General features: G+C 45.6%; 1 protein-coding gene across 1 annotated transcript in view; it reads left to right on the top strand.

Moving 5' to 3' along the window:
• Positions 1-21,963, top strand: part of MDGA2 (MAM domain containing glycosylphosphatidylinositol anchor 2) — a 216,407-nt gene that overhangs the window by 188,258 nt on the left and 6,186 nt on the right. The window contains exons 11-16 of the mRNA XM_054286873.1: positions 1,323-1,500; positions 4,079-4,099; positions 10,945-11,100; positions 13,922-14,080; positions 17,666-17,796; positions 21,822-21,927. Coding sequence (XP_054142848.1) covers positions 1,323-1,500; positions 4,079-4,099; positions 10,945-11,100; positions 13,922-14,080; positions 17,666-17,796; positions 21,822-21,927 — 751 coding nt within the window. The remainder of the gene's footprint in view (positions 1-1,322; positions 1,501-4,078; positions 4,100-10,944; positions 11,101-13,921; positions 14,081-17,665; positions 17,797-21,821; positions 21,928-21,963) is intronic.

The raw sequence follows: 21,963 nt of genomic DNA on the forward strand, positions 1-21,963 counted from the left end.
GAAAAATATAATTGTTTTCCTTTCTGAAAGGAGAAAATGATGGAGATTTTATTGCTTCTGGAAAGAAGGGCAAGAATTCAAAGCAGAGGCTGAATTTAATAGGAATTCATGTCTGTTTTGGGTAATTGGAAATTTTCCTTGTTAATTATTGAAATTCTTTGGGAAATCTCTGTTTCTGCGGTTCCTTATCCAAAGATGAGGTGGAATAGGGAATATTTTAATATTTGTCCTACAGTGTTCACAGATATCATTAACATAATGACATAAAACTTGGCCTTAAAATCCTAATTTTATTTATTTTTTAAAACTTTATCACCACAAACTGGCCCTTGCTGCTTGGCTGTGTAGTCCATGCCTGATGAGCATCCCAAATCCTCAGGAATTGGGGGAACTCCTGCCCCAAAACACATCCAAGGGCCATTGGACCTCTGCAAGAAACATTCCCAATTTTTTGGTGTGGTTTGTTACAGAAATTCTCCACAGTGGGACAACACAGGAAGTTCATTCCTTGTTGCATCTCTAATTCTTCTCAAATTTTGAAGGTTGCCCAGGTCTGCTCTGCTTTCTAAAGTGAAGATGAATCCCAAAATCTCTGGCCTTTGAATCCTTTGGATTCCGGGCTGGACAACAATTTTGAAAAGAAAGATTGTTTTTCCTTTCAAAAGGAAAGCTATTTCAGATTTTGAGAAGCCAATTTTAAGTGTAAAACAGAGATTTTTTTTTTAAAAATGAGGATTTAAAATTTTAAAAATGCCAAAAAACCCACTGGGTGTTTCTGGGTCACCACAATCTGGCTCTTGGTCCTTGGCCGTGGTCCCTGCCTGCTGAATATCCAAAATCCTCAGGAACTGGGGGAACTCCTACCCCAAAACACATCCAAGTGGGCCATCAGATCTCTGGAAGAAATATTTCAAATTTCTGGTGTGGTTTGTTACACAAATTCTCCACAGTGGGATAACTCAGGAAGATCATTCCTCCTTGTTCATTCTCTAATTCTTCTTGAATTTTGAAGGTTGCCCAGTTTCTACTCCCACACACTTTTCCTGCCCCAAAATCCATCCAAGTGATGTTTGATTTCTGTGGGGAGAGGATGGGCAGCTGACATGGAAGGAGTGGCCTCTGGAACAAATATTCCCAATTTTTGGTGTGGTTTGTTACAGAAACACTCCATGGTGCGACAGTTCAAGTTCATCCCTTGTTGAATTCTGTGTTGTATTCCTTGTTGATTCTTCTGGAATTTTGAAGGTTTCCCAGGTCTGCTCTGCTTTCTAAGGTGAAACCAAATCCCCAAATGTCTGACTTTTGGGTTTTTTGGATTGCAGGCCGGCCAGCAGCGCTGGTGGGAGCAGGAGATCACGGTGAACGGGAACATCCAGAAGGGGGAATTGATCACCTACAACCTGACGGAGCTCATCAAGCCCGAGGCCTACGAGGTCCGCCTGACGCCCATCACCCGGTTTGGGGAGGGGGACTCCACCATCCGGGTCATCAAATACAGCGGTGAGGACCCCAAACCCAAGGAAAAGGAGGTTGGGAATGTTCCGGGTCACCTGGAATGGCACCGCTGTTCCCAGCCTTGGGATAATGTCATGAGCATGGTCATGAGAGTGGTCATCAAAAGGAAGGGGGAGAAATGGAGAGAAAGGAGAATGATGACCTCTCGTAACAACAAAAAAATTCTGAACAGCCAAAATCCCATCCAATTTTTTGTGGGAAATAAGGAAACGTTGGAATAAATTAATGCCAACTTCATGAAATTGGAGATTTCAGGTTGATTCTTGGTGACTTTTGAAGAAAAATTTACAAAGGCTTTTCCCCCCAGAATGAGCAGAATTCATTTTATTTTAATGTGAATTATTGTCTTTAAAAAAACTCAGTGACTGTTTGTGCTACTATGCAAGATTATAAAATCTATATATTTACATAGGAAATAATGGAAGGGCTTTATATATTTCCCACGTCATGAGCGTGGTCATCCCAAAAGGAAGGGGAGAAATGGGAAGAGAGGAAAATCACAACCTCTCATAACAACAAAAATGCCCAACCAAAATAATTCTGAACAGCCAAACCCCAAAATCACATCCGTTTTTTTGTGGGAAATAAAGAAAAATTGGAATAAATTAATGCCAACTTCATGAAATTGGAGATTTCAAGTTGATCCTTGATGAGTTTTGAAGAAAATCTACAAAGGTTTTTTTTTCCCCAGGACAAACAGTTTTTATTTTAATGTGAATTATTGTCTTTAAAAAAAGTGACTGTGCTCCTATGCAAGATTATAAAATCTATAAATTTATATAACAAATAATGGAAAGGCTTTATGAATTTCCCACGTCATGAGTGTGATCATCCCAAAATGAAGGGGAGAAATGGGGAGAGAGGAAAATCTTCACCTCTCATAACAACAAAATCAGCCAAACAAAACAATTCTGAACAGCCAAACCCCAAAATCCCATCCAATTTTTTTGTGGGAAATAAGGAAAAATTGGAATAAATTAATGCCAGCTTCATCAAATGGCAAATTTAGAGTTGATTCTTTTTTTGAAGGATGAGCTTTGAAGAAAAATCTGCAGACAAAGTTGGTTTTTCCCCCAGAATGAGCAGTTTTGATTTTAATGTGAATTATTGTCTTTGAAAAAACAGCGACTGTTTGTAGTCCTTTGGAAGATTATATAATCTATAAATTTATATAAGGAATAATGGAAGGGCTCTATAAATTTCCCTCTAAAAGGTCACTCTGACAAAGATTAATCCACTTACATATAAAAGAAAACCACAATACCCATACATCCTGTTTCCCATATTCCCAGAAATTCAATGCTCTGTTAAATCCATCCAAATACCTTTTTTGGGGTGTTTATTTTATGAATAATTGAATTTCTTTTTTTGGGGTTTTTTTTTTCTGCTGTAAAAATTGCAATGAATGAGCAAGAAGGACCTTAAAGAGGAGGTTGAAGAATCCCTAAATGTGACGCTTCCATAATTCCTTGTTAATCACCATCTTCCTGCCACAAAATTCTCACCAAAATGGTAAAAAACTTCCCCTAAACCCATCCCATTCCCATCCCAAACTGCTCCAGGATCCCTCAACCTCCTTTACACTTTGTCCTGCAGCTGTGCTGCTGCAAAAGTGGGATTTTTGTGGGTTTTTTTTCTGGTTGTTTTGGAGGGCTTTTTTCCCCAGGTTTATGATGCTGAATAAATTCAGCTTAACCACCTTCGTTTTCTTGTCTGCTTTTGTGCCTGGGTGTGACACAGAGCGTTGGTTTTGCTCTGCTGGGAACAATCCAAACCGTGTGACTCGAGGTGACACCTGATGAGATTTTCCATCCAAAGCCCTGCATTTAGTTACAAATCAAGCCTCAGTCAATGCAGCTGCCAGCGAGTGCAGCTAATTCCAGGTTCAATCACTCAGGGATCCTGTAAAATTGAGGTTTTTTTGGAGAATCAGAGGTAATTTGTAGGTAAAAGATGTAAAGATTGGGTTTCTCGGGGAGATGACACTGGAGCAAATCACTGCTCGTGTTTCAGGTAAAGTGGTGCTGATTCAGAGCTGGTGTGGAAAATCCAGATTGAATTTGGGATTTTGCTGAATTTTAGGCTGGGTTTAAAGCAAGGAAGGGCAGCAGGAAAACCTGGAGTGATGCTCTGGCATTGTCAGATGTCCCCGTTAATTGGGGATAAAATTTAATTTTGGATTTTCTGTGGATAAAATTAAATTCCAGCCCCGATCTCAGCCTCCTTCTGCTTCCCACGTGTGTGGGGCTGTAGCAGAAGGGCCTTTTCCTAAATCATCCCTCCTCAAATTTCTCCTTCTGCAAACAGAGCCACAGAATGATCCCTCCTTCAATCCCATTCCCAGGTTTTAGCTTTGCACAGATTCCTCTGGATTAACCTGGGAAGCCATTCCCATGCTGAGGATGTTGTGGACATTGTGAAGGTTTGGATTTCATTCTCTTCCAGCCTTTTAAGGAATAAAGTAGATGAATTTCAATATGCAGCAAGGGGAAATTTAGGATAATCTGAATATTGAATTAGAATGTTTTCTTTGTAATAATTTTATTTTCCCTATGTTTTCCAGCTCCGGTGAATCCACATCTCCGTAAGTATTTTAATTATTTATTATTTTATCTTCCATGCCATGAAGAACAGTTCTTGCATCGGTTGTCCCTCACAGTTCAGAAGTAAATTTGAAGTATTTTACTTCCAGTTGAAAAGTAGATTTGAAGTATTTTACTCCCAGTTGAAAATTAAATTTGAAGTATTTTGCTTCCAGTTGAAAATTAAACTTGAAGTATTTTGCTTCCAGTTGAAAATTGAATTTGAAGTATTTTACTTCCAGTTGCAGCCCATGGGTAACAGGAACAACCTGAAGGTGTAATTAGGGATTGCTCTTGTTCCAACAAGGATAAAGGAAGGAAAATCACAGCTCCAGCTCACCTTTCTCATTGCCCCAGAGAGTTCATCCAAAGGAAAATATTCATGGGTTGAAGTTCAGATCCAGCTGTGGTGGAGCAGCTCAGGAGGTGTTGGAGATGCCTTGGGAAATCATGGAAGGGCAGGGACACCTCCCACCATCCCAGGCTGCTCCAAGCTCCAATGTCCAACCTGGCCTAGGACACCTCCAGGGATCCAGGGGCAGCCACAGCTGCTCTGGCAACTCCAGCCCAGCCAGGAATTCCCAGTTCCCAATATCCCACCTAAATCCACCCTCCTTCCCCTTCAAGCCATTCCCTGCGTCCTGTTCCCCCATCCCTTGTCCCCAGTCCCTCTCCGGCTCTCCTGATGCCCCTTCAGGCTCTGGAAGGTTCTCTAAGGTCTCCCCAGAGCCTTCCTTGTGGTTCTTGAGTTATTTGCATGTTTTTTAGGGCAGATGGAAACCAAAAAGAAGGAAGTTCTTCCCCACAGAGATCCAGGAATCACAGAATCATTGCACAGAGAAATGGGGAGAGCCCAAGAGGATCTTGGTTCTCCCCAAATTCTCGGGACACTCAGGCGTGACTGGGAATACAAACTCTGACACAGGGGTGTCCCAGGCTGGAAATGTCAAAGTCACACTTTGTTCTTCCACTTTTCCATGGGCACCAAATCCCTGCAAACATCCAGGAAGGAGACTGGGCTGGAGAGTTGGCACATCCCAGTAAAACCACCCTGTTCCCACAGTCCCACATATCCCTACTCCATCATGTTCTCCCAAACCCCAACAAATCCATATTTTCTGTGACAACATATTCTTGTTTTTAATAACACATCCCAAATTATTCCCTACCTAAGGAATTAGGTCGGGTTTCCCATTTTTCCTGCTGCAAGGTGGAGCCATCAGGCAAGGAGCAGACCCTGCTCCCTCCCTCAGACTTAACTTTAAGCCTTTGTGTAAATTTTAAACTTATTTGCAGAAGATCTTGTCCAACATGTTAATAATTAAGCAGGGCTTAGCTCAAAACTGCCGGGATCTGCAGGAACCTCTCCCATGAAGTCTTAACGAGCAGGGAATGAGACTTTTGCTAATTAATATATTAAATCTAGGCTCTGATGGGAAGAAAAATACAATCCCAAGTGCTTCACGCTCCTCTAGGATTTTAAGATCTCAAACTAATTTTCCAAGAGTCTTGTAGGATCATGATGGAATGTGGGTGGCATCCAGATGGGAATAAGGAATGTGTTGACTCAAGGGAAGGACTGGAAAATTTTTCCACCAAAGCTGCAGGGTCCCCAGGGCCACTCCTTTCAGGTGCCCAAAGCCATGGTAGAATTCTGCTTTGCTTGTTTTCCCTGAGGACTTTTTGACTGCAATCTCTTGGTAGGAAAGAAATCCCGGTCTGTATCCCATCCCTATTCCCCAATGCCACCACTGCCCCATAGCCCCAAGTGCCACCTCCATATGGCTTGAAATCCCTCAGGAATGGGCACTCCAAACCTCCCTGCGCAGTGCCAAGGCCTGAGCCCCCTTTCCATGAAGGAATTTTCCCTGATATCCAATTTAAGCCTCTCCTGGCCCAGCCTGAGGCTGTTCCTTCTCCTCCAGTCCCTGTGCCCTCCTGGCAGGAGCTGTGCAGAGCCACAAGGGCCCCTGAGCCTCCTTTGCTCCAGGCTGAGCCCCTGCCCAGCTCCTCAGGGATTCTGCAGCCCCTGCCCAGCTCCTCAGGGATTCTGCAGCCCCTGCCCGGCTCCCTCAGGGATTCTGCAGCCCCTGCCCAGCTCCTCAGGGATTCTGCAGCCCCTGCCCGGCTCCTCAGGGATTCTGCAGCCCCTGCCCGGCTCCCTCAGGGATTCTGCAGCCCCTGCCCAGCTCCTCAGGGATTCTGCAGCCCCTGCCCAGCTCCTCAGGGATTCTGCAGCCCCTGCCCAGCTCCTCAGGGATTCTGCAGCCCCTGCCCAGCTCCTCAGGGATTCTGCAGCCCCTTCCAGCTCCCTCAGGGATTCTACAGCCCCTGCCCAGCTCCTCAGGGATTCTGCAGCCCCTGCCCAGCTCCCTCAGGGATTCTGCAGCCCCTGCCCAGCTCCTCAGGGATTCTGCAGCCCCTGCCCAGCTCCTCAGGGATTCTGCAGCCCCTGCCCAGCTCCCTCAGGGATTCTGCAGCCCCTGCCCATCTCCCTCAGTGATTCTGCAGCCCCTGCCCAGCTCCCTCAGGGATTCTCCAGCCCCTTCCCAGCTCACTCAGCCTCTCCTGGGGCTCCAGACCCTTCCCCAGTTCCCTTGTCTACGCTTCCTACAAAATCCCTGTTGTCCCTAAACCTGTTGGGCAGATTTCTGGTTTTATTTATGCAAACAAAGAGGAGGAGCTGTATCCAACCAGGACAAGATTCCTGACTGGAAGCTGAAGTAATGCTCTTCCTGCTTCAATTCTGGAATAATCCCATTCCCTAAATCCTGCCTTTGGATGCAATCTCCACAAAAAGCATCAAAAGATTTCAACTCTGAGGTGGAGTCTCACTTCCCCACTTCATTTCTTACCACCTAACAGAAACCATTTAATGTAAACCAGAAGGATTTTAGATCAATTTGTACAATTAGAAGTCACGCCTGAATAATAGAAGAGAGGAGATGTTCGGGAGTCACATCCAGCTTGGATTTTATGGGAATGGATGACACAAATCCCTGCTACAATGAAGGGTTTCACCTCCCGAACAGCTTCAGCTTTTGCTCTAATTGGCAAGGAAATTATTAATGACCTGAATCCACTTCCAGAGCTGCCATGTGCGCTGACAAAAACCACCACTCTCATTAATGTTAATTAGCACCATCGTTAGGGCCATGGCTGGAGCACCTGTGGAAGAGCTGCTCGTTCCTCCTGCCCAGCAATTAACAGCTCCAGAGCATCCCAATCTGTTTAAATGCTCCCACAAAAGTATGGAGCAAAGCCTGAGGAGCTTTTTCCCATTTTTCTTCTTCTGTCATTTTTTAAGGAGTGTTCAGTGCCAAGAACATTTAGCACTAACCTTTTCCAAGGTATTCCACATGAAATCAATGTTTGACTATTAAATAAATGGCAAACTTTGACTCTTCTTTTTTTTTCCCCACATGGCTTGAATATTTATTTTATTTTTTTTCTTCACCTCAGGAAAAAAATCTTTTGTTCTGCTGATATGGAATTTTTTAATGAAGCTCTGAGGGCAGAAGACATTTATGCAGCTTTTAAGACACTGGAGGGGCAGTGCAGAAAGTGCTGAATGGCTGAAAATTCTTTCTTTTGTTCACTTTGCTCCAGGACTGGATCTGGGAATCAAAACTTTTCTCCTTCGTTCAAATTTTGCCTTTTAATTTCATCCCTTTGTGTAGAAGCAGCAACTTCCATGTTGCAGAAAGATGCAACAGTGGAGGTGGAAGCAAAATCCACATATTGTGGGGTAAACCAAGAGAATTTGGAGCTCAGGTGGTGTAAAAAGAATTCTTGGAGAGGCATAGCTGGCACTTTGTTCAGGAAGCTTTGTTTGAGTCCTGGGACATTCACAGAATCACAGAATGATGAGGTTGGAAGAGACCTCTGAGATTGAGTCCAACCTGTGCCCTCACACCTCACCCAGACTATAGCACCCAGTGCCTTGTCCAGTCTGTTTATTAAACACATCCAGAGATGGTGATTCCACCACCTCCCTGGGAAGAGCATTCCAGTGCTTTATTACTCTTTGGGTGAAAAATTTCTTCCTGATATCCAACCTGTGCCTCCCTGCCGTAGCTGCAGACTGTGTGCTGTGGTTCTGTCAGAGACCGACCCCACCTGTCTGCACCTCCCTGCAGGAAGGTGTGGAGAGCAATGAGGGCACCCCTGAGCCTCCTCTTCTCCAGGATAAACAGCCCCAGCTCCTTCAAACGTTCTTCAAGAGCCTTGGCGGGGTCTTGGAATTCCCTTCCCAGTATTGGGATAAAGAGGAGATGTCGATTGGTCAACGTCTCTCCTGAAGGGTTTGGGTGCAATCATGGAACCATCAAAGGATCAGGGACTGGTTTGGGTTGGTGGGACTTGAATCCCATCCCATCCCATCCCATCCCATCGCATCCCATCCCATCCCATCCCACACCTCCCACTGTCCCAGGATTCTCCAAGCCCCAATGTCCAGCCTGGCCTTGGGCACTGCCAGGGATCCAGGGGCAGCCACAGCTGCTCTGGCAATTCCAGCCCAGCCCCTCCCAGGCAGAATTCCCTCCCTGGTGCCCAGAGCAGCTCCCACCATGCTGAGCTCCCAGGGATAACCAGAATCCCACATCCTGCTCAGGTCGGCAGTGAAGGAGCTGTTCTTGGGGAATGAATTCTCCTGGGGGATTTGATGATGTTGATGGATTTACTGGGAAGCCAAACCAGTCTGCTCGAGGTGCTGAGAGACAAGGAGGTTTCTGGGAACTGCATTCCAGTGCTAACCTGGTTTTATAGGATTGTGTTTGATACTGATGGTCCTGGAGGGACACAGAATGCCAGGATGGATCAGGCTGCAAGGGGCCACAGAGGGTCACTGGTGCCAGTCCCTGCCCAGGGCACAGGATTGTGTCCATGTGGCTCTGGAATATCCCAGGGAGGAGACTCCAGCCCCTCTCTGGGCTCTGCTGAGGGCTGGGCACTGCCCAGGGCAGGAGTTCTGCCTCCTGTGCCTGGGAATTCCTGGGATCAATCCCTGCCCCTGGCTCTGGGGCCATTGCTGGGCCTGGAGCAGAGCCTGGGCCTGCTCTGACCTCTGCACACAGGGACAGACTGGGAGACAGACAGGGGGACACACAGGGACAGACAAGGACAGACAGGGACAGCCAGGGATAGACAGGGACAGACAGGGGGACACGGGGACAGACAGGGACTGACAGGACAGACAGGGAGACACAGGGACACACAGGACTGAGGCCTCTCTCAGCTGGGTTTTCTCTCCAGGGTGAGCAGCCCCAGCTCCCTCAGCCTTTCCTGGGCATGGAGATGCTCCAGCCCTTCCTCATCCTCACATCCCTCCTCTGGACCAGATCCAGGAGCTCCAGGTCCCTCCTGTCCTGCTGATCCCAGAGCAGGACACAGCACTCCAGATGTGCCCAGGGCGGAGCAGAGGGGCAGGATCCCCCCAGTCTCCTCCCTGCTCCCTCCTGGACCCCTTTGGCTTTGTGTTGTTCCTTCTAAAGGCAGGAGGAGAACCAGGAATATTTGGAAATCATTCCGAGTCCATTCAGAGGTTTGCAGTGAAATTTCCAAGCTTATTTCTCAGCCTGCAGCATCACCTGAGTGTTGCAGCACTAAGCTCCAGGTCCCTCTCTCCTCACTGATTAACACGGAAGCTCCAGTGGCTTAAGTGGATTTAGAGCTCCCCAAAAGCCCAAACCTGCAAACATTTATCCACCTTCTCAGTTTAACAGGGACGAACAATCCCCCGACACCGGGGGGTTTGAGTTTCTCCTAGCAATGAATATAAATTGCACCCCTCCAAGCTGACACCGTGTGCAGGCAGCTGCCTTCTCCCTGGAGAAGGGAGATTTCCTTCTTTTCTCAGATAAATCAATGGACTTTGCAGAAAGACTAAACTCAGCAGGAATTGTTCATGCAGTGAAATTCAGCTTTTGCACGCTCTACTCCACGGGGCCTTGTAATGCTCTGAGTGAGAGCTGAACCTCCAAGCTGGGCTTTGTTTTGGTTCTTAATTTACAGGAGGAATTTCTCATCCCATCATCACCCAGCAGGGCAGATCACTGGGATCACTGGGGTCTCACAATTCCATGCAGGAGAGGATCCCAGGAATCCTCCTTGGGGTTCTTGGCAATTTTTATTCTTTAGACCTACGTGTTTACCACTTTCTTCAAATACATCACAGAAATCTCAATGAAAATCCAGGAGGTGTGTCCAGGACATCATACAGTCACCTCTCCTTCCCATATGGATTCAGATATTCCTCCCAGGAATTCAGGAATTTGTTACAATAATCTGGTGATGGGGACTCAATTCTCCTCCTGGTATCCCTCCATGTGCTGCAGTGTCCTGATTTTTAGACATTTCCTTCATGTCTATCCCAAAGCACTTTTGCCTCATTTTAGCCACTTCCGTTTCCATCCCTATTGAAACGAAGGATAATTTAGGAGGTGCCACTTGGAGATAATGTTTACAATTTGAAAAACTGCTGTCTCTTATTCCTAAACCACATTAACCCACTTCCCACATTCCCCCCCTCCCCCCCCGCCATATTTAATGTTTTATGAGAATGATTCTGTTCTCCCCAGCTTTTTAGAAATGTGAAAAGAGACAACACCTCTAAAAACCACTGTATAAATCTGAATAGATGGGGAGGAGCTCTACAAAAAGATATATATATAATTTCAATTTCACCAGCACAAATCGATGACCCTGATTTTTTTTTTTTTAATTTTTTTTTTTTTTTTGTTGAGCTTGCTGCTAAAGAAAACTGCGGGTAATTCACAAGGAGTTTGAAAAATAAGGATCGGATGGCAAACCTTGGCCAGTAAATTCCTGTTATTTGTTTTGGCAGGAGAGTTCCACTGTGGCTTTGAGGATGGGAACATTTGCCTTTTCACTCAAGATGACACCGACAACTTTGACTGGACAAAACAAAGCACTGCCACGAGGGACACAAAATACACGCCCAACACAGGGCCCAACGCTGACCGCACCGGCTCCAAGGAGGGTAAGGTCCAGCAGTGAGGAATGTGGGATAAAGGAACTGTCCAGGACAGGCACTTCAGCCATTTCCTGCTCATGGAATCCCAGATGGATTGGGATAGGAAAGGATTTAAGTTCATCTTGTCCCACCCCTGCCATGGCAGGAACACAGAATCACAGAATCTCAAGGTTGGGAGACACCTTTGAGATCATTGAGTCCAACCCAGCCCCAACATCTCAACTCAACCCTGGCACCCAGTGCCACATCCAGGCTTTGTTAAACACACCCAGGGATGGGGACTCCACACCTCCCTGGGCAGCCATTCCAGAACTTTATCACTCTTTCCATGAAAAACTTTTTCCACTGTCCCAGGCTGCTCCAAGCCCCAGTGTCCAACCTGTCCTTGGGCACTGCCAGGGATCCAGGGGCAGCCACAGCTGCTCTGGCAATTCCAGCCCAGCCAGCAATTCCCAATTCCCAATCTCCCATCCATCCCTGCCCTCTGGCACTGGGAGCCATTCCCTGGCTTCTGTCCCTCCATCCCTTGTCCCCAGTCCCTCTCCAGCTCTCCTGGAGCCCCTTCAGGTCCTGCCAGGGGCTCTGAGTTCAGACCAAGATCCTTCAAGGACTACCAGAAGGAATTACCGGTGCTGAGGAGTGACAGGTCCCAAAACACAACCCCTGATGGTGCCATTCCCACCTTGCCTCATCTTTATTGTGCCGTTTTCAAAGTGATTCCCTTCACATTAAACTCTACTGGGGCAATCTGGCTCATCTTAAAACATTCTCCTGCTTTACATAATTTAAATTCTCCCTTGGGCTCTCTCAGTGAGGGGATTTTGCCCCATTTTTGCTCTAGCTATTTTTCAAATGTGCAATTTTCAATCTGCTACCCCTGCTAACGTGTGCTCCTGACTGCAGTGGGGATTTGCATTTGAGAAGTCCAACACATGGAGTTGAATTTATCCAGACCTGCAGTAATTCCTGCTATTTTATTGTGTACACTTCCAAGGGGAAAAATTCATCCTGCACCATATTCATTTGGTTGAATTAATTCAATAAAATCTCTGTGGTTGGCACTTCCAGGAATGGAATAAAGGGATATTGTCTTCTCTGGGTTTGACATGGCAAGTTGAAAATATTCCTTGAAAGGTGTCCATCATGATATTTTCCCTTTATTTTACAAGTCATGTTTCCAGGGATAAATTTCCCCCTCAGGACTGAAGGCTGAACCCCCTCAGACTTTGTGCAAAGGTTCATCAGTTTGGAGATGTTTTCCAGCACTGGCCTACTTCCTGGATTTTAGTTTTCAGGGAAAACACAGCTTTGGAACAGCTTTTGGAAACACAGGGGCTTCATGAGGGAAAAAATGAGTCCCAAAAATGACATGGTCAGAGATGGAAGTGAGAACTTTATCAGGATGCTTGATAATTCCACGGTCTTCCTGCATTTATCTGTGTTGGATGTAGAAGGCCTCATCCCAAGGATTCCTTTTTGGATTTTTCCAGGGTTTTATGTGTACATTAAGATGTCCCAGGTGTTGGCCTCATCCTAAGGATTTCCATCTGTGTTGGATGTTGAAGGCCTCCTCCCAATAATTTCCTTTTGGATTTTTCCACATCTTTCAGTGTACATTGAGACATCCCAGATGCTGAAGGCCTCATTCCAATGATTTTCTTTTGGATTCTCCAGGTTTTCTTGCATACATTAAAACGTCCCAGGTGTTGAGGGCCTCATGCTAAGGATTTTCTTCTGTGTTTGGTTTTGAAGGCCTCATCCTAAGGGTTTCCCTTTGGATTTTTCCAGGTTTTTACATGTACATCGAGACATCCTGGATGTTGAGGGCCTCATCCCAGTGATTTCCTTTTGGATTTTTCCAGGTTTTTACATGTACATCGAGTCATCCCAGGTATTGAAGGCCTCATCCCAATGGTTTCCCTTTTGATTTTTCCAGGTTTTCACATGTACATCGAGACGTCCCGGGTGTTGAGGGCCTCACGCTAAGGATTTCTTTCTGTGTTGAGTTTTGAGGGCCTTATCCCAGTGATTTCCCTTTTGATTTTCCCAGGTTTTTACATGTACATTGAGACATCTTGGGTGTTGGAGGCCTCATCTCAATGATTTCCCTTTGGATTTTTCCAGGTTTTCAAATATACACAGGTGTTGAAGGCCTCATCCTAAGGATTTGCCTTTGGATTTTTCCTGGTTTTCACATGTACGTTGAGATGTCCCAGGTGCTGAAAGTCACGTCCTAAGGATTTTCTTCTGTGTTGGGTGTTGTGGGCCTCATCCTAAGGGTTTTCCTTTGGATTTTCCCAAGTTTTCACATGTACATAGATGTTGAAGGCCTCATCCCAATGGTTTTCCTGTTGGATTTTTACAGGTTTTTACATGTATATTGAAACATCTCAGGTGTTGAAGGCCTCATCCCACTGATTTCTCTGTGGATTTTCCCAGGTTTTTACATGTACGCAGGTGTTGAGGGCCTCATCCCACTGATTTTCCTTTGGATTTTCCCAGGTTTTTACATGTACACCGGTGTTGAAGGCCTCATCCCACTGATTTCCCTTTGTATTTTCCCAGGTTTTTACATGCACACAGGGGTTGAAGGCCTCATCCCAATGATTTCCCTTTGTATTTTGCAGGTTTTTACATGCACACAGGTGTTGAAGCCCTCATCCCAATGGTTTCCCTTTGGATTTTCTCAGGTTCTTACATGTACATGAAGACATCTCAGGTGTTGAAGGCCTCATCCCAATGGTTTCCCTTTGTATTTTTCCAGGTTTTCACAGGCACACAGGTGTTGAGGGCCTCATCCCAATGGTTTCTCTTTTGGTTTTCCCAGGTTTTTACATGTACATCGAGACGTCCCGGCCCAGGCTGGAGGGGGAGAAGGCCCGGCTCGTCAGTCCCGTTTTCAGCGTTGCTCCCAAAAATCCCTACGGAGCCACCAACACGGCCTACTGCTTCAGCTTCTACTATCACATGTATGGACAGCACATAGGTGAGAGAAAGCCAATTCCTCTGGGAAAGATAGCTGGAAAAAAATCCTCCTGTTTGGAGGAAAAGCATGGGAAAAGTGCCAGTTCCTCTGAGAGCCTGGCATAACTCAGGGAGGTGCTTGAGGGCATCCAAATTGTGGCAACATCCTGATTTCCACTAATCAGGGAGTTTTAGGAAGGAGGAATTTCCCTCTTGCAGCTGGAAAGTGTTTCCTGCATGAGTGAGGTTTTGGGCAGGGAATTGCATGCGAATCCCATTGATCTGAATGGGAATTTTAGAGCCTGGAATGGGAAAAGTTGATTTTAACAAGGATTTTTCCTGATTCTAACGGGATGTTTTAGGCATTCCTGAGTAGAATCAGGATCAGGCAAGGAGCAGCAGCATTCCTCACGTGTTTCTTGTGGAAAATTTATGTAAAATTTGCTCAAAAACTGTAGGAATATGAATTTTCAATGGACATCTGTGAGTGTTCTAGGTATTCCTGATGGATTCAGGATCAGGCAAGGAGCAGCAGCACTCCTCATACATTTCCCATAGAAAACATATGGAAAAAATTGCAGTAAAGCCACAGGTATTTGGATTTTCAAGGAGTACCTGTGAGTGTTTTCAGCATTCCTGACTGGATTCCATGTCAGGCAGGGAGCAGCAGCACTCCTCATCTATTACCCATGGAAAAGTCCTGGAAAATTTTTTCAAAAGCTGCTGGAATGTAGATTTTAAAAGGATATCTGTGAGTACTTTAGGTATTTCTGACTAAATTCAGGATCAGCAGGGAGCAGCTGCATTTCTTAGGTGTCATGGAAAATTTGTTCAAACACTGCAGAAATGTGGATTTTCAAGGAGTATCTGTGAGTGTTTTAGGCATTCCTGACTGGACTCAGGATCAGGCAGGCAGCAGCACTCCTCATATATTTCTTGTGGAAAAGCCATGGAGAATTTGCTCACAAACTGCAGGAATACAGATTTTCAAGGAGTAGTTTGAGTGGTTTTGGCATTCCTGACTGGATTCAGGATCAGGCAGGGAGCAGCAGCATCCCTCATGTATTTCCCATGGAAAAGTCAAGGAAAATTTGTTCAAACTGCAGGAATGTATATTTTAAAAGGATATCTGTGAGTGCTTTAGGTATTCCTGACTGGATTCAGGATCAGGCAGGGATCTGCAGCATGCCTCATACATTTCCCATGGAAAATTCATGGCAAATTTGCTTTAAAGCCACAGGAACGCAGATTTTCAAGGAATATATGTGAGTGTTTTAGGCATTCCTGATGGATTTGGGATCAGGCAGGGAACCGCTGCATTCCTCACGTGTTTCCTGTGGAAAAATCACAACAAATCTGCTCACACACAGCAGGAATTCGAATTTTCAAAGGGTACCTGCCAGTCTACTTTTAATCCTGCCTCTTTCAACACCCACATTTAATTTCTTTTTGTGGTACAAAAAAAAAAAAAAAAGTGGGAAAATATAAAAGCCCAAACAACAAAAATCCATAATTTGGAAGTCCTTTGCGGGTTTCTCGTTGCTCCCAGTGTGCCAAGAGTTTTTCCAATGTCAAAGTGACCTGGTTTGATGTATTTTTATCTCTGTTTCAAGGGCAAACCCATCCTCCCAGAGAGTTCTGGTGCTTGCTTTGTCCGAGCTCCCCCTGCCCCCAGGCAGAGCTCAGATTTTAAGCAGAGCAGACAAGAGCACTCAGGTTATTATTTTTTTTGTCTCTGTGCTGCAGGAAGGTGGATGCAGCTCCAGGTTGGAATTCTCCTGGCTCTGTGCTGGGTTTTTTATTGGAAGGAAGGGATTCAGCCACTCAGTGCTGAGAGAAAATCTAGAAATTGCAATATCCGGTCATATTCTGGTCATTTATTTGTGGTGAATTATGAAGAACAAATTACAAACATCAAGGGTCAAAGAGTGTTTCTGTATTCTAAAAGTTAGAAAGTATTCTAAAAGTTTAATTCTACTTCCTATTATTCCTCCTTTTAATTACTATTAATAAATTTTTCTTTATACCCTTTTAAAGTTTTAAGCCTACTTTACCTTTCTCCTAATCCTACCTCGCAGCAAAAGTATGTAAATTAGCAATTAACCAGCACTAAACCCCCCACACTCATTAAGAAAAAAACAACAAAAAATCTCAAATTAACAAACCAAAACCTCTGCACATGTAAATATGGAAATGAATATAAATAAATATAAATAAATAAAACAAAATTAAATAAAAATTAAAAATAAATACAAATATTTTAAATAAATAGAAATAAATAGAAATAAATAGAAATATTTGGAGGAGGGATGAGGCTGAGCAGCATTCCCAGCCCTGCTCCGAACAGCTGGGCTGGGCTAAAGGAATCCCTTTGCAATCCCTTTCTGGTTTAGGTTTCTCCCTGCTTTGTGTGGAGGCAGAGCCAGACTTTCCCCTCCAGATTCCATTTCCTTTGTGCCCATTCCCTGCATTCATGGGGGGATCATGGAGCTGCTCCTCATTCTCTTTCCCAGCTCCTTCAGGGAAGATGGATGATTCCATTCCAATCCCATTCCAGTCCCATTCCAGTCCCATTCCAATCCCGTTCCAGTCCCATTCCAGTCCCATTCCACTCCTATTCTCTCACCCTGGTGAAAAGGCCAACAGGGGAATATTTCCTCCATTCAGTCTCCAGCCTGATGTTTTCCAAGGGTCCAAGTTTGACTTTTGCTAGAAGTAAGAACTGTTCCAGAGCATGTGCAGCTGCCTCAGATCTGGGAGCTTCCCTTGGAATTTCTGGGATCTGCTGTGCCAGGCATCCCAAAAAACACTGCTCCTGTGGGAATTTGGCAGTCTGAAAGTCTCAGATTAAGAGAAATACACTGAATTTACAGAGCACAAAGAGACCTCACTGCCCCACACACCTGCAGGCAACCACGGTGGCAAATAGCACCAAAACTCCCCAAGTCCTGTGAATTAATGAGCCCAGAGAAATGAAATTTGTTATTTTTTTGGTGCACCAAGAGAATCTGGTTCTGTTCATGCCTACAGGTGATCCTGGTGTCAAAAATGTCTGTGCTGGCAAAGGTGGAAAAAAGGGTGTGGGCAAAGGTGCAGCTCTGGGGGGTTTTCCTGCACAGGGAAAGATTTTGGAGGTTTTTGTACTCAGAAGATGTTGAGGATATTGTTGTCCTCCAGAAATATTCCCAATGGCATCAGGTCTCTCCCTGAGATGGATCTGCCGGGTTCTGGGGAACTCCGAGAGTTCAGCAATGGGCAGAGGAAAGCTGGGCAGGTTTAACAAGCAAGAATTCAGCACAAAACAACCAAATTGCTGATTTTGTCCTGGATAAGGGGGTCTAATGCAAATTTCTTGCTCTAAACCACAGAAAATTCCTTTTTGCCTGTTTTCCCTGGAATTCTCATGCCTGGCCTGAGTTGCAGGGTGGGTGCTCAGTTCCCCTCTGCTGGGAGTTCTCATCACCACTTCCCAGAATTCCTGAATTTAAAAGGGTTTGAATTTACACCAAGAAACTTCCACACCTCAAATCCGTGGAAAATGGGTGAGGAGGGTCCTGCAGCATCCAGGCAGAGCCCTCCCAACTGCAGTTCTCCTGCTCTTTTCCAGGAAGTTTGAACGTTTACCTGAGGCTCAAAGGCCAGACTGCCATAGAGAACCCCTTGTGGTCCTCGAGTGGGAATAAGGGACAGCACTGGAACCAAGCCCGGGTGAACATCAACCCCCCCACCTCATTCCAGGTAAGGCTGGCACCTCCAGGAGCTGGGAATTCAGGGCTGGGAGGGAGACTGGGAACATTGACCCTTTTCTTTGGGATTTCCCGGCTCTGGAGGCTGCTCATGGACAGATCATTGCTTTCCTTGAGCACCACGGAGCTTAATAATGCTTGAACTCAAAACACCTTCCAGCCTCCCAAAGATACTGGGAGAGATTCCAGCAGGTTTTGATTTCAGATTAGCAAGGGGAATATAAAATCATTCACTGGGAGAAATTACTTAGGGCCCCTGTGTTAGAGGTTTTTGGAAATATCTGGACTTTCTGTGGGAAATGAATGATCTGGGAGCATGACACACAGGGGGCTGTGACAGGCTTTTCACACATTTCCTGCTGGGGTTGACAGGGAGGTGCTGATGAACCTTTAGGGGCAGTTCCCAGGCACACTGGGAGCTGCTTGGAACTGGAACACTCCCAAAACAGCAGCTGCTGCCAGCACATCCTGCTGTGGGTGAGGCTGGGAATGTCCTCAGGGAATGTGGGAGTCACGAGCCGTGCCCTCAGTGCAGGGTTCTCCCCTGAGCCCTCTGTCACTTCTAGCTCTCCTAGGGGAGAAAATGTATTTTTGGGAAAAAGTCACAGGCTGGTTTGGGTTTGAAGTGACCTTGAATCCCATCCCATTAAATGCCATCCCATTAAATGCCATCCCATTCAATCCTATTCCATTCAATCCCATCCCATCCCATCCCATCCCATCCCATCCCATCCCATCCCATCTCATCCCATCCCATCTCATCCCATCCCATTCCATCCCATTCAATCCCATTCCATTCAATCCCATCCCTATCCTATTCCACACCTCCCACTATCCCAGGATGCTTCAAGCCCCAATGTCCAACCTGCCCTTGGAAGATTCCTTCAGCACAAACCCAAACTGCTCTTCTAAAACCCTACATTAGGTTCCACTTCCTGTATTTCCAGGGAATTCCTGATCCTGACCCTTTGTTTTCATTTCCACATATGAGAGGCGTTGGCAGGAGAGAAATGGTTTGGTCTGTGGGATTGCAGAGCAATTCCAATGATGGGAATTACAGGAAAATTGAGGGAGAGGGAGATGTGAAATACGGTGGGATGTGAGAGAGCTAGGAATGTTCACCTGGAGAAGGGAAGGATTCAGGAAAACCTCAGAGCCCCTGGCAGGGCCTGAAGGGGCTCCAGGAGAGCTGCAGAGGGACTGGGGACAAGGGATGGAGGGACAGGAGCCAGGGAATGGCTCTCAGTGCCAGAGGGCAGGGATGGATGGGAGATTGGGAATTGGGAATTGCTGGCTGGGCTGGAATTGCCAGAGCAGCTGGGGCTGCCCCTGGATCCCTGGCAGTGCCCAAGGCCAGGCTGGACATTGGGGCACCCTGGGACAGTGGGAGGGTTCAAGGCTGGGAGTCTGGGAGGTTTGATGGGAAAAAAGTGTCAGGAATGGGGAAAAGAGGAATTGCAGACCTCAGGAACGCTCAGAGCCCAGGTCAGGCACGGGAAATCAGAGTGGTTGAGTTTTTCATTGGTGAAGTCAAGATAAATCGAAGAATTCTGAAGAGTGAAGGAGAGAGAAATAATTTAATGTCTGAACATAACAAATGCCCTGGGAAAGGGAAGGAAGAGATGGATTTGAGGGGGTTTTGGAGATCTGGGAAGGGCTTTAGAAAATCAGGGAAGAATCAAACCCTTGGGCAGGGAAATGCAAAGGATTTGGCAGCAGCAATCCAGAGGAGTGGAGGAGGGAGATTCCAGAAGGAAGCTCCTCTCCTTGGCTGCTTTTCACCTTTTACATTGTTGTGTTTAAAGGTTTCAACATAAAATAAATGTAAAGCTCTGACCAAATATAACAAATAAATGTCAGAACTCTTGGAGCCTTAAATTATCTTTATTTTTTTTTAGCATCTCTTGCATCACAGCAAATTTCATTTTCCATTTAGGAGTTTAAGTAGGAAGGAATATAAAGCTCCAAGTGAAATTTAAGGAGAGGGAATTGAAGTGAATCTTTGCAGTAAAACACTGCAGTGTCATGGAAATTAAAACTTTTTATAGGGTAATTTATAGGGATAAAAGATTTTATACCTTGTCAGTCCCTGTGATATAGAACAAAGCTTTTGTCATGAGGATCTGGAAGGACTGCAGTGCTTTAAATCTCAAAAAAGTGCATAAATCTATCTCAGATATTCAATATTTTTAAAGAATGAACACCCCAAAAATAGAGAACCCCAAAAAGAGAGGGACATGTTGGTTCTGTGATCCAGAAAATGTCAATTTTAGTTCAGGTTTGAGCAGCAGGACATGGTGATGGTATGGATGATTTGGATTGGATTTATTGCTAATTTCGGATCTAAATATTGGAGTATCCAAATAAAATTTCCAGGATTTATCCCAAAGTATTGGGATTAGCAGGTTCTGGTCCCTCTGGTTTGGGTCAGTGCCAGCCCCTTGTTGTGGGGCTCAGCCCACCCAGATTTGGTCACTTTGTGTCCAAAGAATTCCAACATCAGCAGGATGGGCTGGGAACATCCAGGTCTGCAGCCCTTGGCCCTGCAGGATTCCCAATCCCAAATCACAAAACTCTTGTGGATTGTTTGGGATTTATCTCTGTGTTTGAATGATCTCAGTGCTTTCACTCCCCCATCCAAAAGGGAATATTCCCAATTTTTAGGCTGGAGGTCTCCCTGACAGAGGGGATATCAGGAGACCAGTTTGTCCCTGTTTGTCCCAGTTGGCCCAGTCTCCAGCAGCATTTTAACTCCTTTTTCAGGTCGATGTGCACCAAATTGAGACCTCTCAGCTCCCCATTTTTGGGGGTGTTAATGATGCCCTGAAGCCCCTCCTGCACCCCCCCACCTGGTGGGATTGTCCTGGGACACCCCCAGTGCCCAGCAGGAAAGGGAGCAGGGTGAGGGGAGCTCACAGGGAGGGTGCAAATCTGCCTGAAATTCTGTGGAAAAATCAGAGAATCCCACACTGGTTTGGGATGGAAGGGATTAAAATCAACTCATTCCACCCCTGCCATGGCCACGGACACCTTCCATATCCCAGGCTGCTCCAAGCCCTGTCCAACCTGGCCTTGGACACTTCCAGGGGTGAGGCAGAAGCTGAATCCCCCCAAAACCCTCAGGATTGGCTCTTTAGGATCATAATTCCATTCCATTAAGAGCAGAGTGACCTTTCCTGTAACCCCCATTCTCCAGTCTGATGCAGTGTTTTTAACAACAGCTGTCCAAAAGCATAATAGGGATTTTTTTTTTCAGGATACTGATAGGGAATTCTGCTCAATTGGCACCTCCTGCCATCCCTGGGAGCTGCAGGCTGGGTTCTGCTCCGTGCCCTGCCAACTCCTGTGCTGTGATTTGTTCTGAGTGTGGAGCAACCCCTCTCTGAGGGCCACCAAAATCGCTGCCAAATGCAGCTTTTAATTAAATGCTGCCTGTTGTGTTTGGACAGAGCCCTTTAGACTGGAAATTGTTTTCCATTGTCAGGAAAAATTGGACTTTCAACTCCACTGATTGGTGTTGTTCCTGCTGCCAAGGAGCAGGGGCTGGATTTTGGGGGAGGAGAGGTTTTCCTCTCGAGATCCAAGCACTGTTTCCTCTTCCAGCAGTTTGGTTTCAGACAAGGAATATTAGAGAGAAAAGTGCCAACAGGACTTTAAAATCGCAGTCATCCACTCAGCAGAGGTTGAAGTTCATCATAAATTGCAGTAAAATCTCTACTGTGTCTCTCACTGTGATAAAACTCATCCCAATTCTTCTGAAAAAAACATTCCTAGATGGAATCAAAGCTTCAAAGCCTGATGAGAACCCACATGTTGGGAAAAACAGATCCTAGCATGGAATTTACTTCCACAATCTGAAATTAGATACCTGAATGTCTTAATTTTAAGAAAAGTCCTTTTTTTTTTTTTTGTGCTGGTTTTGATTTTAAGATCTGATCTTCTGGACATTTTTTATTCATCCCCCTCTGCTCCGCTGGATGTTTTTAATTTACCACCCCCTGATCTCCTTTTTCCCAGCTCATCTTTGAAGGGATCCGTGGCCCTGGAATCGAAGGGGACATTGCTATTGACGACGTGTCCATTGTGGAAGGAGAGTGTATGAAATCAGACCAACCGGCCAACAGTGAGTGCTCCTTTCCCACAATTCCTTCCTATCTTT

This window comes from Melozone crissalis, unplaced genomic scaffold (genome assembly GCF_028551555.1).
Source record: "Melozone crissalis strain CALT ecotype California unplaced genomic scaffold, PUWL_Pcris_2 ptg000056l_1, whole genome shotgun sequence".
In the NCBI taxonomy this organism is placed as follows: domain Eukaryota; kingdom Metazoa; phylum Chordata; class Aves; order Passeriformes; family Passerellidae; genus Melozone; species Melozone crissalis.